The 18,184-nt window shown below is 46.3% G+C and overlaps 3 protein-coding genes across 3 annotated transcripts; all 3 read left to right on the top strand.

The window, feature by feature from the left end:
* Positions 1-1,148: 1,148 nt before the first annotated feature.
* LOC123404312 (calcineurin subunit B-like) lies at positions 1,149-3,949 on the top strand. The gene is made up of 6 exons (XM_045098239.1): positions 1,149-1,397; positions 1,527-1,651; positions 2,476-2,572; positions 2,712-2,821; positions 3,325-3,399; positions 3,623-3,949. The coding sequence occupies exons 1-6, from the start codon at positions 1,328-1,330 to the stop codon at positions 3,671-3,673; spliced, it is 528 nt and encodes a 175-aa protein (XP_044954174.1). The 5' UTR covers positions 1,149-1,327; the 3' UTR covers positions 3,674-3,949.
* A 4,080-nt stretch (positions 3,950-8,029) lies between these two features.
* LOC123405825 (BTB/POZ and MATH domain-containing protein 2-like) lies at positions 8,030-9,115 on the top strand. Its single transcript, XM_045099367.1, has one exon. The coding sequence runs from the start codon at positions 8,030-8,032 to the stop codon at positions 9,113-9,115; it is 1,086 nt and encodes a 361-aa protein (XP_044955302.1).
* Positions 9,116-14,573: 5,458 nt separating this feature from the next.
* On the top strand, positions 14,574-15,741 carry LOC123406376 (BTB/POZ and MATH domain-containing protein 1-like). Its single transcript, XM_045099885.1, has one exon. It carries the CDS (start codon positions 14,574-14,576, stop codon positions 15,642-15,644), a length of 1,071 nt encoding a protein of 356 aa, XP_044955820.1. The 3' UTR covers positions 15,645-15,741.
* Positions 15,742-18,184: the final 2,443 nt, after the last annotated feature.

Raw genomic sequence — 18,184 nt, 5'->3', positions numbered from 1 at the left:
CGCCACTTCAATCCAACGATTAGTTTCGAAGAAGCGTCGTTACATCTGATCCTAAACGAATGATGCTTGCGGGCCGCTCCAGGCATGCCTAACTGACACAGCGGAGAGCCAAGTGCTGATAACGTATTGAATTATGAAAGCAAAGAGACAAATAAAGAGTTCAAAGTTTTACTAGATCCATTGCAATGTGGGAGACCCACTTATTTATAAGATGAAGGGGTGTGTTGGGGAGACACCTTTTCCCCAAAGGAAATGCTTCCATCCGGCGCGCCGGCCGCGCGCCTCGCTGGCAGCCATGCAACATTGTTTTTATCCGATTTGCTGCAACCACATTTAATTTTCCTTCAAACGTTTGTCATTTTGCTATATTTTTATCCCTTTAAAAAGTTGCATCCACGGTTGGTTGCAACTCGACTTCGTTGGATTTTTACTATAACCGGCGTTTGACTTTTGCTACAACCGTGTTAATTTTTGCTACAACCGGCATCATTTTTTGCTGCAACCGTTCACTAGAAAAAAATTCATACACGTTCACGTAGATATTTGCTACAACCGACGTTTGGCTTTTACTACCACGCATCATTAGCTTCGTCTTTTTGCTACGTTCATTAAAAATTTGCTGTATCGAAGAAAAATGTTGCATGGATAGATCTAACGGTCCCCCTCGTAGATCTGACGGTACCGCTGCGACCGATGCGAGCGCTCGCACCGGCGCGCCGACGTCCAGTACTGATCTTTCACCAACAGACACATTTTAAAAAGCATGCCTTCCATATAATTGATCACATGTTTTATTTCTCAACAAAAAGGTACCGGGGGAGAGGGAGTGAAAAGGTCGCGGGGCGTAAGGCGGAGCGACCACAAGTCAGTCAGGGTTGGTTGCGTGACGCGCGACTGGGAACCGCCCACCCACTTTGCCTTGGCCGCGCCGCACCGGACGGGGGCCGGGTCCCAACTGGCGTGCCGTGCAGCGCAACAGTGGGCCTCCGATCCGATCCGATCCGACGGAGACGGAAACCCGCGCCGGCGCGACCACCACGAGGGCCGGAAACTGACAACGGCCGCGATGGGCACCGAAGCTCGTAAATGGGCGGCGGTCCCGGTCCCGGTCCCGATCCGGGTCGTCATCGGGCGGCGCTGCCTGGCGATCTTGACGAGATCACCGGAAACAAGGTCCATCCACCGGTGACGCAAATAAATATGCGGCCGATATGTACTCCCTCCTCCGCACGTCTCCCTCCCGAACCCCAAAGCAACCAGTCCTCACCCCAACCAGGCCGGCGAGGGCGAGCCGTCGTCGGAGCCGGAGAGCGGATCGGCCGGGGCGATGGGGAACGCGTCGTCGATGCTGACGCAGTACGACATCGAGGAGGTGCAGGAGCACTGCAGCTACCTATGTGAGCGCGCGCGCGATTCTCCGTCAATTTCCCCTTCCTTCGATTTGGTGGTGAATTGATCGATTCCATTCCTGACGCGTCTGAGCTGTGTTTTTCCTTCCCCCTGAAATCGAACGGATCGAATCGAAGTCTCGCAGCAGGAGATCGTGTCGCTGTACGAGCGATTCTGCCAGCTCGACCGCAGCGCCAAGGGGTTCGTCTCCGAGGACGAGTTCCTCTCCATCCCCGAGTTCTCCACCAACCCGCTCTCCCAGGTCCGTCTCACCTCCTCCTCCTCCTCTCGTCGCCGACACGGCGAATTACTGAATTATCTTCTCCTGCTCGCTTTATAGTCAATGGATTGTTATCGTGCCGGCTCCAGATGACTGACTGACTGTAGTAATAGTGCGTGCCGACGGAGCAGATCCTTCTTGTTTTTATGTGCCGTCCTTGGATTATATACAGCACTTGCCTGCGATACTAGTATTTTCCCAGTGATACTGTATACAGCTCTGCCTGTGATTTGCATAACAATCGGGACCCCCCACTCAATCAAGGAGCTGGGTGTGTCTGAAAATTTTATGCCGATTGCCTCACAGAACCTGTACGCAATGGATCCGCGTAGGGAGTTTCACCACGGTTTCACACAATCGAAACCTGAATGTCTCTATGAAACCAAGCATCTTCCTCATCTGGTTGGAAAAAAAGCTCTTTCCATCTTTGATTGGATACCAACGGAATCATATTTTTCATTAAACAAAGACTTGTCAAAGTTCAAAGACTGGTATAATGCTTTTGCCAAATATGTAACACTTATCATAGACTACAGAAATCGCACATATATAATTTCTACTGCAGTTTATTCCCCCTCTCCTCTATGGCTCACTGTGTCTGATTTGTATATATAATGTAGTTTTTCTAGCAAAACACAACCTCTCCTGCAAATACTCAATTTGACTGTTTTAGCTGTATATATAATGTCAAATAGTATGTTGACTTTCTTTACTCAGTTTGACTGTTTTACCTATATTCAGGAGTTTCAGCAGTGTCAACTATAGACGTAAGACTGATTTTGAGCTTCCATTTCTTCTATTTGCAGAGGTTGCTACGCATGGTTGATGGATTGAACTTCAAGGAATTTGTTTCTTTTCTCTCTACCTTCAGCGCAAGGGCCAGCCTTCAGCAAAAGATTGAGTGTAATGCTCATCATGTTTCTTTTCCACTTTTTGCTGTCTATCTATTTTGGAAGGAATATATGTTGGTTTGGGTCTTCTGATCCTTATGATGACTAATTTGCTGGTCCGATGTTCATTTGGTTTGTGTTTCATTGAGCAGTGATATTTAAGGTGTATGACGTTGATGGCAAGGGGAAAGTATCCTTCAAGGACCTGGTAGAGGTTTTACGGGATCTAACTGGCTCATCCATGTCAGAGAAACAAAGAGAGGTTCTCATTTGATTTAATCATGTATTTTATTGCATAGTACATTCACTGGCGAGTACACTTACTAAATGAACAAGAACAAGTGTGATTCCTTCCTTGTTTCATCTTCAAATTATTAGTTTCCTCATAAACACATCAAGTGTGCATAACTTGTTTCCAAAGTGAAGGGGACCATGACACTAAGTTGTAGGTTTCTTCATTGCAGTAAATGTTCAGAGTAGCATGCTTCACAGTGCAAATTCCTATGTTGATATTACTCTTAGCTAGAAAATATAGCTTGTGTGGAACCAATGCTTGTGTCTCTAAGAGCTCAGTATCCAGATTTCATGATTTTTGTAAATCCACAAGACATGGCCTGTAATTAGTGCCATTTCTGACCATTTGTAGTGAATAGTCTTAGTACCGTTTTGAACTTGATGCATAATATGCTCTTTTCAAGCTTATTTACAGCACTATCTATAATCTCATCTACAAGTACTAACACTATTTGAGTTGATGCATTTCAGCAAGTACTAACAAAGGTGTTGGAAGAAGCCGGGTACACACAGGATTCCACCCTAGCAATAGAAGATTTTGTGACGGTACATGGCCAAACCTTGCTTACCATTCGTATCATGCTGTGGCATATTCATCTGAATAAGGAAAGCATAGCTCATGTGGTTGTACCATTATCTGTGGCTACTAGTAGTACTCATCTTAAACTGAATTTACAGTTTCTGTAGCATTTCTTCACTCTGTATTGCTCTTGTTCTGTACTGCTCGACCAGAAGCGAAAGTAAACTATGTTGTATGACGTGGTTTCAGATCATCGACCACCCCGGCCTGAAGATGGAGGTGGAAGTGCCCATCGACTAAGTGAACGGCGAATGTGGATTTCAGCAGAGATGAGGATGCAAGGAGCCCTCTCTGTCTTCTGGAAACAAACAAGTGTCCATAGCCAATAGATTGTGTGACAGAATAGAATGGGAGCTCACTGTTTTGAGCTCTTCTGTACCTGTCCGCATACATGCCTGAATCTTACGTTTAGAGTCATATATTTTTTTCTGTTTTGAGGGGATTGATTAATGCAGTGTCAATGTAGAGTGATTCTTGTTACAGTTTCCAGACCATGAAAACGTTCCAAACTTAAAATTGTTTATTTGTGATTTCAGCTGTCGACTACACCATAGGAGGCCAGTATTTGTACGGAAAATCATGATCTCATCTTGGGTTCATGTGGAAAATTCATGTCTGAATTTAAAATCTGTGAGAAAAATCATACATCGCAGCACATAACATTTGATATTTGTAAAAACTGCATGATCGTTTTGCAGGCTGTGCCTAGTATAGTACTCCGCCTGCAGTACCGGTATTCCCCTCTCGCTAGGGTTTGACCCCTCTCGCTGCTGGCGGTGACGTTGAGATAGTTTCTTCCTCCTCCTACTCATGTTGCTCGAGCTGATTACAGGGTGGTCTCGCACGACTTCCCAGCCTTGGCAATTGGACTCGATCTCGGTTTGAGCGGGTCATTGTCGTCCTTTAACACGGGGCGATCTGGAACCAGAGGACCGTTCTGCGGCGACTTGGTTCGATGGCAAATCGTAGGGATTCCGCGGTAGCGAAAAAGAAGGGCAAGGGCAAGATCGAGGATCCCATGAAGGAGCTGGCCCTCAATGAGGGGGAGGATGATGCCCCGCCGGCGGCGGAACTCTGATGGATGGTGCTTGTTTGGGTTCATATTGATAAAGGCTTCAGCAATTACTGGTTCTTCCGGAATATGTGGTCCGCCTGGGATCTAGCAAGGGAGGTCAAAATCAAAACCCTAGAGGATAACCTGTTCATCATGCAATTTGTTTACCTGGGGGATTGGGAGCGTGTAACCCAGGGAGGTCCTTGGCACTTAAGGGGAAATCCTGTGATCATTGTCCCATATGATGGCTACACGAAGCCGACGTCCATTGAGCTATTTAAGTTTCAAATCGGGACAAGGATCATTGACCTGCCTATAGCTTATCACGGATAGGTTAAAGCTCTAGCATCAAGACTGGGAGAGTTCGTGGAATCTGAACCCTCTTCCTTTGACTTTGAAGGGAACTTCTACAGGGTCCGAATTCGACTTGATGTGTGAAACCAACTCAAGAAAGCTACATCAATAATCGATGGAAGAGAGAGAGAAAATTCTGCTGTCAAGTATGAAAGACTGCCTGATTGGTGTCAAGTTTGTGGAATGATGGGACATGAGTTCAAAGAACACGGAGATGATGTGCACCCCCTTCGGCGTTGGTTTTCAAGAATCTGCGCGCACCTGCGACCACTGCATGGGGTAAGAAACGCCGCTCTAATAAACAGAAGAATAAACCCCATGAGCCTTCTAGTGATGGAGAGGCAACACATGAAGCTTCAGACATGGAGGGCGATGCCAGCAGGAAGCACCCGTCTGACGATCCTGTCGGCAAGGGTGTCATGGTTTCTTAGGGCCTTGAGCTCGTGGTAGCTGACGGTAAAGGAGGGGGCTCGGTCGTCCCTCCAAGTCCCCCACCCAATTAGGATCCGAAGAGGACGAGGTTGTCACAGCAGAAGGAGCGTGACACTGTTGAGTTGGGAAAAGAGTGTTGGCATTCTCAAAAACACATCAGCAAGATCGGCGGCCTCCCAGGGGGAGGACCGCCGCTCGCAATGAATCTTGTAAGATGGAACTGTCGGGGATTAGGCAACGCCCCGATAGTTCAAGAGCTGCGCGAGATTGCGCTAAAGTATGTCCCAAAAGTGCTATGCATTGTAGAGACCCAAATTGGAAGGGGAGGAGCTGAAAAATTTGCTAGCACAATTGGTTTTGATTGTTCTTTTGTTGTTGACCCCACTGGTAGAAGTGGTGGGCTAGTGATGTACTAGAATAATGAAATAAAGGTTGAGAATTTAGGCTATTCACAGTATCATATTGATGCCAAAATCTCAGAACTTGGTGGTGATCCGTGGAGGTTGCCGTGTTTTTATGGGGAAGCCGAAACACACCTCTGTCAGAGGATGTGGGACACAATGTAAAACCTGGTTGCACTCCATAACATGTCGTGGGATTGCATTGGAGACTTTAACGAGGTATTGTGATACGATGAACATGATGGAATTGGTCAGAGAAACCAAGTTCAAATCCAAGGATTTAGAGATGCAGTTGATGTTTGTGGTCTCATTGATCTTGGATTCCAGGGTCGTAAGTGGACTTTCAAGAAGAAAGTTACAGGGGATCTTTCAGAAGAGCAAGATTGGACATGGCACTTGGATCGGCGGAGTGGTGCGCTCAGTCCCCCCTGGCGACGGTGGAACATCTCACAGCAGCAGCATCTGACCACTCTCTGATCTTGCTGAGGCTCAGCCCCCCGGCTGGGGTGGCTAAGAAGGGGAAATCTTTCAAATACGAGTGCATGTGGGACACTCACCCAGAACTCATCCCAGCCTTCCAAGCTGCTTGGGAAGTAAATCGTCCTAATCGAACGATAGCGGAATTGAGAGCAAACCTATCATTAGTGTCACATAATTTGGGGGGACTCGAGCAAAGCTACTTTTGGAAGTGTCAAGTCCGAGATCAGAAAGCTCAAGCAAGAATTGGAGAGACTCACGAACGATCTTCTTAGGGTTGGGCCGACTCATGCTCAGATCAAAATGAACGACCGCTTAATTGAGCTTTATCTTAGCGAGGAACTAATGTGGCGTCAAAGGTCCCGTGTAGAGTGGTTGTCAGTGGGCGATCGGGATACACATTTTTTCCACCTACGCGGCTCCACGAGACGGAGGAAAAATTTAATTAAAGCCTTACAGAAGCAAGATGGCAAGCTAAAGGAGGAACCCACAAAGATGCAACGGTTGCGCTAGAATACTATGAAATTGTCAAACATTGATGCCTAGTTGCCTATTAATGGTGATCACTTGCCTATTGTTGATGCTCAACTGACTACAAATACCGTGAAATTGCTTAATTTTGATGCTCAGTTGCCTATTACTGATAATCATTTGCCAACGGTTGATGTTCAGTTGCATACCATTGATGCCAAGTTGCTTGCTATTTGTAAATAATTTAAGTTACCAACACGGAATGACATTTTCAACCTGACTTCCTGTTTGTCATTGGAAAGAACATGGCCGATGCAATCGAGAGACTGAGAGGAACTGGACTTGGCAGAGGAATGCATAGAAATATCTGCCTTTGCCAGGAGAATCCAAACCTGCCTAATAGCCTATGAATGTGGAATCCCGCCCTTTTTTGCGGGTACTAAGAGTCCTCTCACTACCAACCAGCAGACATCATCATCTGGCTGGGTCTTGCCGGTATCAACAACGAGAAAGAAGAACCAAATGGGTCATAATTGCACTCGAGTATCACAAAAAAAATTAGCAACTTTTGGTGTGTTTTTGCACAACTTCAGTGTATTCAACAAGCTACTCATGTGTATACACACGATATAATTCGTCTAGCATCAAAGTTGCTTTTGCTTAGCACTAAGGTTGCCTCATCTAACATCGAAGTTGCCTTTGAAAAAAAAATTCAAAACATATTCGTATGGGATTTCGTTTTGAAGAGTTCGTCACGAGGAACCCAACGATTAAAACATATCATAATTCCGGCACACGATTTATCTTTTTGATTTTTTTTCCATACAGAAATTAATGCACATCCAACATATGACAAGCCAACTATGCACATCCAACGCGCAAATTAACTATTTTAGTTTGGAAATAGCTGAGGACATCTGCCATGTGGTTGCTAGAAGGTGAAGTTAGTTAACCTTCTAGTCATGATAGATAACTCGAAAAGAATTTTTGTTGATAGACGATCATACTACGTACACTAATAAGAATTTGTTTTTTTAGCATTAAAGTTGCTCAATATCACCCCAAAGTTGTTTAAAAAAAGTTTATCAAAACCTATCCATATTGGATTTAGTTTTGAAATACTCGTCGTGACAAACACAATGGTGAAAATAGATTTAAAATTCGACGCTATAGTTAAAAGTTATGGATTTTAATTTCTTTTGAAGCCTCAAATAGATGCATGGGCGTGGAATTGAAGATAAAACGCATGTAGTATTATTTAGGGTAAAATTAATCCCAGCCATTAAGAGGATGACGTGTGGGACTCAGACCGGTGGGGATTTGGGCCTTGGCCTTTCGGCAAGCCATCAGTCTCGTCTCCTTCCTCCGTTCCGCCCCCTTTCGCCGCCGCGGCGGTAAACCCTCGCAATGCCGTCCTCCGGAGCCGGCGGGAGGTCGTCGAGGTCCGCCATCGGGGCCGACACGGCGAGCGGGCACCACTTCCTCACGATCCATGAGTACTCCTGCACCAAGGACCTTCTCACCGGGGAGAAGATCAGTTCCCGGCCGTTCACAGTCGGCGGCCACCGCTGGCGCATCGACTACTACCCAAACGGCATAGACCTGGCGGTCGCAGATTACGTATCCTTCTGCCTAATCCTCGACGAAGATGTCCCGGCGGCGGTGAAGGCGAAGTACAGCTTCTGCCTCACCGGGGAGGCCGAGAAAAGGCAAGCGGCGGGGCTGTCGTCGGCGTTTCTGAACACATTCACTTCCAGGAAAGGCGGCACCTTCAACTGGTTCACGGCGTTCATCAAAAGATCGGTGCTGCAGAGCTCCAAGAATCTAGAGAACGACTCGTTTACTGTCCGGTGCGACGTCATGGTCGTCCACGGTTACCACGCGGCGGACGGCGCTGCGGGCTTCGTCTCCGTGCCCTCGTGCGACCTGCGCCGGGACCTCGGCGAGCTCCTCAGGACCGAGAGAGGCGCTGACGTGGTGTTTGAGGTCGGCGGTGAGACCGTAGCCGCGCACCGGTGCGTGCTCGCTGCTCGCTCGTCGGTCTTCGCCGCCCAACTCTTCGGACCAATGAAGGAGGGCAAGGCCGATGGCAGTGTCGTGCGTGTGGAAGACATGGAGGCGGAGGTGTTCAAGGCGCTGCTCTGCTTCGCATACACTGGCTCGTTGCCGGAGATGCGCAAGGAAGATGAAGACGTCACCTGCCAGCATCTGCTCGTCGCTGCAGACAGGTTCGACATGGGCCGGCTGAAGCTCATCTGCGAGGAGAAGCTGTGCGAGTACATCGACGTTGGCACGGCGGCGACCATCCTGGCACTGGCTGAGCAACACCGCTGTGAGGGGCTGAAGAAGGCGTGCTTCGATTTCCTCGCTGCTCCTGGAAATTTGACGGCCGTGGCAGCCACCGACGGAATCCAGCATCTGAGCGTGAGCTGCCCTTCTCTTATGGTCAAGCTCGTGGCCATGTCCCCCGTGCATTTGCTGAGTGATGCATGATGCTTATCGGTGTTCCACTCTTCCCTCTGTTCCATAATACAAGTCTTTTTAGATATTTCACTAGAGGACTACATACGGATGTATATAGACATACTTTAGAGCGTAGATTCACTTATTTTGTTCTGTATGTAGTCTCATAGTTAAATCGCTTAACAGACTTATATTTAGGAACGGAGGGAGTAGTAATCGGGTAGCCGTCTTTGTGTTTCGATGCATCTACCCGAGTTGTCAACCGATATGCGAAATTAGCCTCATTTTGCCCTCTTTTGTCGGTTCATTGCATCTCTCCAACTATGCTATTAAGGCCCTGTTTGAAACCATCCAGGTTATATAATCCAGTTTTTATAATCTATTATGTCTTCAAACAGGACAGATTATGATGTAGATTATAAAAACTAGATGAACAGATTATTAAAAACTCATAATCTACTCTACACCAGCTAAAATCAGATTATGGATTGCTAATGACCCATTATCCTTGTAAAGTTAAAGATAATTACATTTCTACCACTGCCACCCTCCTCTTTTAAAAAAACCCAGAGGGCGGACATGTCATTATGCAATGTAAAATCTGGATTATAGTTTATATAATCTAGCCTCCAAACATGCCCACGTAGATTATTTTTATAAACCAGATTATATAATCTATCTTCATAATCCAAATTATCATAATCTATTATGATTACAAACAGGGCCTAACCAGGAATTGCGTTGGAATCAGAAGGTTTTTTAGGCAATGATAGCTCGTGTGGTTTAGCATGGGAGTGCTTCATGCTTTCTGAACTTTATTTACTTAATTATACTCTCTCCGATCCATATTACTTGTCGCTCATACGGATATATCCATATTACATCAGTTTGAGCCACAACTAATATGGATTGGAGGGAGGACTATTATCACTTGGTTTTTGTGGTACATGATTTCATCTCCTATCTTTCTAAGGAGATGCAGAGCAGTATCAGACTGTTTCAGTAATGGACACCCTTGCCAATTTATAGTGGATGACTATTTTTCAGGTAGATGTGCTGATTGAACCTCCACTGGGCAACTATTAGTTATCCGGTTATATTATTTCCTATGCATACATGGAAATGCTTTGGACAAGTAATGAAAAACACCTGTGCTGATTGAACCTTCACTGGGCAACTGTTAGTTATCTGGTTATATTAGTATTTCTTATGGAGATGTCAACACATTCTCTTATCTACTCTCTGCCTGTTAATCAAACACTGCTTTCTTATCAGATATCTTGATCATTGCATCTTTGCTGGTCCTGTTATTTTCTCCCCTTTTCCTTCTCCTTATGCGTAAGAAAAACATGGTTGACACTTGACACTAGATGGAAATGAAGAAAAAGAAGAGATTTGTTACCAGGAATTCTGCAGGTATGACAATCAGTACCCATACCCTTGAGAATTTGGTGACTTGGTCACAAGGGTATCATGAAAATTCTCTGTCAAATCATGAAAACCAGTTTGCCTCTAGAATTGCCTTTGTTGGTATGTTTCAAGTACATGTTTAGCACAACAATTTGATTATGTTGATCAGAAGAGGTATCCAGTCGCATTACAAGAAATTTGCATGGGGGTCATGGGATACTATCTCTTCTCAGAAATTAGAACATCGAACATTTTCTTTTCTTGTTTTCGATGCGGTCCAGGTTGCCTGTGAAATTGTAAGTTGATCTTCAGGGAGCAGCAAAGTCATTTCCTATCTTATATCGAAAGCAGCACAAGTGTGTTGTGTTGGTGATAGGTAGTGTCAACAGGAACACAACACTTTGTTCTACGATTACCAGAATTAATTGATGTGGTGTTGCTGTTTTTTTCCATTTGACCTAAAGTCTCGCAGCAGGTAGCCAGGTACGAGCGGTTCTGCCAGCTCGACCGCAGCGCTAAGGGGTTCCTCTCCATCCCCGAGTTTCTCCGCCAACCCGTTCTCCCAGGTCTGCAGAGTTTTGGCTGCTTTCCTCCTTTTTGTACGATCGACTGCACATGCCAATGGTGATCTTGGTTTTATGTATCGTCCTTGGATTAGGCTAAGTCCTTCCACGTGAAGATGTGTTGACAGCCCAACATCAGTTCGTAAGTTTAACACATGTGAACCGTGTATTCTCGTTGTATTCAACGGTTGAGAATGCTTTCAAGAGAAAGGAAGCAAGAAAAGGCCTAGCCACTCCACCCCTGCCCGTGATGGCTGTCATTCTGAGAGTGAGAGAGAGCACATAAAAGAAAACACAACCTGTACGAGAGAGAAAGGAGAAAAAGTGGATGTTCTGTCCAGATTTGATGCATCTGATTAGACAGTGTTCAAGCTAGTGATTGAAGGCTCAAATGTACTTGGATCGATCCCAAGCTTGGTGAGCTCGTTCCTTACTTTGAGTACTTCAATCTGGTTAGCTGGTTTGAGGATTGGGTCGGTGAAGCATCAGATTTGAGAGTGGTTTTCTCAGCTCCGACACCTGCAGTTTCGGAACGGAGTAGTTTTGGGAGACGAACAGCTTGGATAGGCAAACGGTGTCCCATTGAGCTGAAAAATGAGGGGATCTTAGGAACTCATGTGTCTACTTGTCTGCCAAATTTGTTGTTGTTTGGTTCAACGGTTTAAAAACAGTTTGCAATATAATGAAGGGGACAAAAGCTGTGTGTACTCTGCTTTGCCGGAATCTTGCCTCTTGTGGTTGTTGTTGTTGTTGCCAGTTGGTAATGTGGAGAGTGTGTTGTAATCTCTCTAGAGATTCTAGAAAAGACTTTGTACTCATCATTCTCATAGCGAAGTTGTGCGGTCCACACCCATGTTTTTTTACTCCTCAACTTGAGGAGGTTTTTTCACGTCAAATTCTGTGTCACATGTGCATGTTGTTTGTATTATTTCGCTGCTTACTTGTTGGTTGAAGCTGTCTTTAAAGTTCATCACGAGAGAAGGGGGTTGTATAGTGTGCATATTTGTCGTGTAGGTGAATTTGTGCATTTTATTGTTGATGTGCAGCCTGTGGTGGCCCCCTAGGTTTTGTGCAGAGTTTTGCAGCCGAGAGAGGTACTGATTTACATAACCCTTAGTATTCCTATGTTAAATGGTGGCAAAAAGTAAATTAGGACTCCGTCTAGGTGGTGTACTTGAGGATTTTACACTGTTTTCTCAGACATATAGCCCCAAGACAAAGACCCAAAACTGATTAGTTCGGATATATGATTGCTACAACAATTCAGTATTAAACCGTATATCATCCTAATTTCGGAGGAGGGAGAGCTGTGGCGCTCGGTCCAGATCTCCCCGTGACGCTTTCACATATTTATACATATCAAGGCGGCGGCTGTGGAGCTATACATGCAAGAGAGACATGTATGCCCTTAACTAACCACAAAAATGCTGTCATATAGGATATTATATATTTTGACAAAGGTGATTTTATTTGTCACATGTCAGTTATCGCCAAGACTCATTTGCTTTTGTTAACTTTTATGTTTAGTTTGTCACAATTATTATTTACTGGGCACACATATTTAAGAGAGAGACACCATCATCTTGTAATTTGTCCTAAGGCACATGCTTTGCGTTTCGCCTTGTGAGAATTATGAAACATTCTAGGAAAGGAGATGTTCAGATTTACGGGGCCGGATTGGTTCCTCATTCTGTTAGATCAACTGGGGTCTACTACACGCGATCAAGTTTTGTTCATCTTCTGGAGAGCCGACATCTTAGGAACAATTTGATTTTTGAAAAAGGAAAAGAATTTGTGAATGCATCGGTGTCCTATGTGGAAAATTATTGAAAAACATTCACGAGTGCGGGTGCTTGTGTGAAGGTGGATCAAAACAACAAAGGTAAATGGGAGATAGGTAATGACAAGTGCTTTTGTTCACCTACAAATTCATGTGATGCATGTATGGAAACCTTCGGATCCGAATTATACTAAGTTAAATGTTATTGCAAGTTTTGTGGGGTGCATGAGATCTGCTAGTGTGGGGGTTCTCGTCAGGAATCATTTGGGAGAGGTCCTGGTTTCTTCATGAAATTATCTCCGTTCATGTTTCGGAGTGGATGAAGCGGAACTTCGTACGTGCCTTGCCGGGCATTACATTGGGATTACTCTTCACAAATCAATAATTTTGGAAACTGACAGTTCCTATGTTGCATCTTTCCTAACAAAAGGAACCCTAGACAGGTCGGCTCTTGTGGATCTAAACAAGGAAGCGATTGACGCCTCCAAATTTATGAAGGATATTAAGATTATTAAAGTGGCTAGGCTCACTAATAAGGCGACGTATGGGATTGCTAAATTTAGTTTCGATATAAGTTGGATGATGTGTTTTAGCACCGTAATGAAAGATTGTACGGGCCTTGTTAATTAATCAATATATGGATGGGTTTTCAAAAAAAAAATACACGTGTGACAAGAACATCCCGCAAGAAAAAAAGATGGGACCCTCTATTTAAGAGTTGGCTAAGAAAATGTTTAGTCGTGACTTTGTTTTCTATCCGTCCAATCAGCATCTAACGGCTCACAGATCATCTTCTTCTTTCTTCATCCCGATCTAATCCACACTTCTGCCGGCAGCCTACCCTCCCCCTCCTCCTCCTCCCCCCCCCCCCCCCCCCCCCCAGGCCGGCGGGTGCTATCGCGCCGCCTCACCGCCCTCCCCTCCCCTCGACCTTCCCTCATCGTCATTGTTGGCCGCCGCCGCGACCATACCTCTAAGCCTCACACCACCAACGGAGAATTCTAACGATACCTGCACCCCTCCCTCTAAGATAGATAATGGGCCTGTGGCTTCCTGCTAAGACAGATAGTGAGGTGTGCCTTCCAGATAATGGTACTAAGGGCATGTACAATGATGCTATCTTAAGAGTGTCATGTAGGATAAATGATTAGGTGGAGGAGACAGAACTCATAAAAGAAGTTTGCCTTCTCTTATTTAAGAGAGAACAAGAGGTGATCTCTTAGCACAATATGTCTTACCATATTTTTAGAAATAACTAGTTATTGAAGATAAGATTAAGAGGTGATTCATTGTAAGACATTTTTTATCTCTAAATTACATGCAAATTTTAAAATAATGCCATTTTATTAACCATTTTACATGCCCTAATTATTCTAGGAGGTTTCCCTGAAAAAAAAATTCTACAAGGTGACTGGAGCAACAAGAAATTTTTGGTACCTGAGAAATAGCAAAACCCCAAAACGATAAGTACTGTTTTCAGTTGTAACCGCCGAAAATCGTGCACGGATAAGTACCACCGAGTTATCTCAGAGGCCGGAGCTCAGTTGTCACTTTACACATGCACCTACCCGCGGTGCATGCGGATCGAGACGCGCCCCAGATGGAGCCTATCGGAAAATTCGTTTCAGCCGTCACGGATGGTTTGAGCGATCTGCTCCATCTCCTTCCTCCGCTCCTCCCCTTCCGCCGCCGCGCTAAGCCCTATGAGCGCCCGCCTCCGCGGAGCAGGTCGGCAATGGCGTCCCCCGCAGCCGGCGGCGAGCCGTCGAGGTCCGCCATCGTGGCCGACACCACGAGCGGGCACCACCTCCTAACCATCCACGGCTACTCCTGCACCAACGTTCCCACCGGACAGAAGATCAGTTCAGCGCCCTTCCAAGTCGGCGGCCACCGCTGGCGCATCGACTACTACCCTAACGGCACAAACTCGGGGATCGCGGATTACGTGTCCCTCTCCCTGGTCCTCGCCGAAGATGCCACGGCGGCGGTGAAGGCCAAGCACAGCTTCTGCTTCGCCGGGGAGCAGGAGCAAAGGCAAGAAGCAGCGCGGCGGCTGAAGTCGGCGCCGGTGGTCACGTACTCGTCAAGGGGGTGTTGCTTCTTCAACCGCTACTCGACCTTCATCACAAGGAAGGACCTGTTGAAGTCCGAGAATCTAAAGAACGACTCCTTCACCGTCCGGTGTGATATCGTCGTCGTCCATGGTTACCGCGCCCAGGAGGCCTTCGTCCCCGTGCCCGCGTGCGACCTCGGGACGGACCTCGGCAAGCTCCTTGAGACCGAGAAAGGCGCCGACGTGGTGTTCGAGGTCGACGGCGAGACCGTCGCCGCGCACCGGTGCGTGCTCGCGGCCCGCTCCTCGGTGTTCGCGGCTGAGCTCTTCGGGCCAATGAAGGAGGGCAAGGCCGATGGCTGCGGCATCGTGCGTGTGGAAGACATGGAGGCGGAGGTGTTCAAGGCGCTGCTCCGTTTCGCGTACACCGGCACATTGCCTGAGACGATGCTCAAGGAAGAGGAGGATGTCACCTGCCAGCATCTGCTCGTCGCGGCTGACAGGTTCGACATGGGGCGGCTGAAGTTGATGTGTGAGGAGAAGCTGCGCGGGTACATCGACGTTGGCACCGTGGCGATCATCCTTACGCTGGCCGAGCAGCACCGCTGTGAGGCGCTGAAGAAGGCGTGCTTCGATTTTCTGGCCAATCCGACCAATCTGAGGGCCGCCATGTCCAACGACGGCTTGCGACATCTGAGCGCGAGCTGCCCGTGTCTTTTGGCTGAGCTCATGGCTATGTCCTTGGAGCATTAGCTGAGTGATCGACGCCCAGTAGTAATGAGCAGTCTTAGGATCGGTACATCTCTGCATCTATCCTAAATTACTACCAAGATGCAAAATGTTGCTACATTTCCCCCCTGTTTTGTCAGTTCATTGCATCTCTTCAACTGTCTGAATTAGTCGGGAAGAGCATTCATCAGAGGGCATAGAGTGCCCAGATTTTTTTCGGCAATGTAAACTTGTGGTTTCAGGTCTTTTTCATTAGAAAATTTTGTTTGTTTTAACATCGGGTGCTCCATGGTTTCTGAACATCATGGTTTCATGCCCTTGTCATTAGATATTGCGTTTGTTTTAGCATTGGAGCTCCATGGTTTCTGTACTTTGTTGACTTATATGTTTGATCATTTAATTCTTGTGGTACACGATTTCATATAACCAGTGTCAAACCCTTGCCAATCGATCATGTATGATTATGTTTCAGGTAGCCGTGTCAACTGAGGCTGAATTGGGCATGTTGATGTTAGTTGTCCCGTTATATTATTTTCCGTGCATTCAGGATGAGTAGTACAGAACACTTGTGCTTGCTCTTTCTCCAGGAGCAACAAGTGCATTTGTTAATCAAAAAGTACATTCAGGATGAGTAAATAATCTATTATCTACTCTCTCCGTTCCTAAATACAAGTCTTTTTAGAGGTTTTACTAGAGTACTACATACGGATGTATAGATACACTTTAAAATGTTAATTCACTCATTTTGTTCCATATGTAGACCCTTAGTGAAATCTCTTAAAAGACTTGTATTTAGGAACGGAGGGAGTATTTTGCATGTTATTCATTGTTATCATGTAGCTTGATCATTTTATCTACACTAGTGGTGTAAATTTCTCCCTTTTGAGTTGTCTTTGTGTGTCAAATTCAGTATAACAATCAGTACCCACACTGTCCTGAGGATTTTGTGATTTGGGAACAGGGGGCATCATGGAAATTCTCATCAAATCATGAACACCAGTTTGCTTCTAGGATTGCCGTTGTCGGTAATCTGTTAATTAAGTACATGTTTATTTGGCAATGTTAAGTACATATTCAGGACATGGAGGGCACCAGCGCCACTCGATAGAAATAGGTTCAGGACGTGAAGCTCAATTATATTTCCCTTTATTGGAGAACTATGTGGACCATCGAACATCCAAAGTTCCGTTGTATCACGCAAAGCCGTCCCGCACCATCTGATCAAGTATGGTTGCGCCATGCTTGAGGTCACACGCAATAGAACACGTTAGTGACGCGGGGTTTGTTACTGGCGCCGTCACACGATATTATTATGAAACTTTGAAAATTAACTTGCTCACATCCTAGTTTAGCTTCACAAGTCCTTTTGTTTAGATTGAGAATTTCCTCAACATTTGTTATTTGTCAGTGTCACCGAGCCTGATTCGTCCACACGTTTATACAAAGACCGGAGATTGAAGTTCATGTTGGGCAAAAGAAGTAACAAGCATGACTTGACTTAACAATGATGCTCATGATCCACCCAATTCTAAAATATGAAATAATAAAAAAAAAACAATCCGGGCCATCATTTTTGTGCCTAAACTCGACTTACATGCATGCATCTACCACTTCCCAAGCCGGGAAACGAATAGTGCCAGCCAGTCCATCTCAAACAAAACAACCTTCTGACGGTTAAGCCCATCGAAACCATCGGGCAACTCAAACTGCTCCATCACTCCCGTCTCAACGTCGGCGATGTAAATCTGCCTCTGGCTATCCTTGAGTAGCATCGTGCCACTCTTCTCGCCTAACAATCTCAAGTATATTTTCGTTGGCCTTCTTGTAATCTGCCTAGGTGGTTTCAACTCGACAGTGCGAGTGGTGAGCCACCTCGCCTCGGCAACAACACCATCGTCGCTCTTTTTTCCGTCTTCCTGCGTGCAGATCTTTAGCTCGAGGCCTGGTCTTGACAGAAGCAACACCAAGGGCGTTCCGTTTGAAGCGACCGCAAGTTGTGGGTCTTCGTTGGTTTCCATGTAAGTTGTCCTGTCCATGATCATTGTCTGAGAGATGTGAAACGTGCCCATATCCATGTCAAGAGAGTAGTCGGGGTACCAGTTCCGGACGCTCCAATGCACCCTACCACGGGACACAATGGCGTCGGAATGCTTGCAGCCACGGATCCCCCCAACGTTGTCAAAGGTTAGGTTTACAGGCTTACTCCACATTGACTCGCTGGATGAGAATGTGTAGAGGCTGGGCGGGCCGACATACATCGTGGCGATGATCAGCACTTTAAAGAAGGTCGAGTAGCCCGGTTGCAAAGGCTGTTGCTCTGCACTGCTGGAGGAGCAGTCTGCACCAGTTAGGACTGCGTAGCCGCTTTCGGAGAAGTTCAAGTGTCCGTATAGCGGGGGAAGCACGTCGCACACGCCGGCGAGCAGATTGCACACAGCCAGACGAACGACGGGCTTGCCGTGCTGATAGCCAGCAGAAGCGACTTCCGGGGAGAGGTGCACGAGGAGGAGGCCGCGGCGCGCTGTGAGCGGCACCGCGCCGTCCAGGAGGCGCGCGTCGGCGTC

The sequence above is a fragment of the Hordeum vulgare genome, chromosome 6H (assembly GCF_904849725.1).
Source record: "Hordeum vulgare subsp. vulgare chromosome 6H, MorexV3_pseudomolecules_assembly, whole genome shotgun sequence".
NCBI classification, from domain to species: Eukaryota; Viridiplantae; Streptophyta; class Magnoliopsida; order Poales; family Poaceae; genus Hordeum; species Hordeum vulgare.
Note: the sequence above shows the minus strand (reverse complement) of the source record. Positions and strands in the feature narration are given on the sequence as shown.

Excerpts from the sequence above, each read along its gene's own strand:
- LOC123406376 (XM_045099885.1), top strand. The coding sequence starts at position 14,574 with ATGGCGTCCCCCGCAGCCGGCGGCGAGCCGTCGAGGTCCGCCATCGTG.
- LOC123404312 (XM_045098239.1), top strand. The coding sequence starts at position 1,328 with ATGGGGAACGCGTCGTCGATGCTGACGCAGTACGACATCGAGGAGGTG. Across the intron at positions 2,573-2,711 it reads CCTTCAGCAAAAGATTGAGT|TGATATTTAAGGTGTATGAC; the intron begins GTAATGCTCATC and ends TTCATTGAGCAG. Across the intron at positions 2,822-3,324 it reads TGTCAGAGAAACAAAGAGAG|CAAGTACTAACAAAGGTGTT; the intron begins GTTCTCATTTGA and ends GATGCATTTCAG.
- LOC123405825 (XM_045099367.1), top strand. The coding sequence starts at position 8,030 with ATGCCGTCCTCCGGAGCCGGCGGGAGGTCGTCGAGGTCCGCCATCGGG.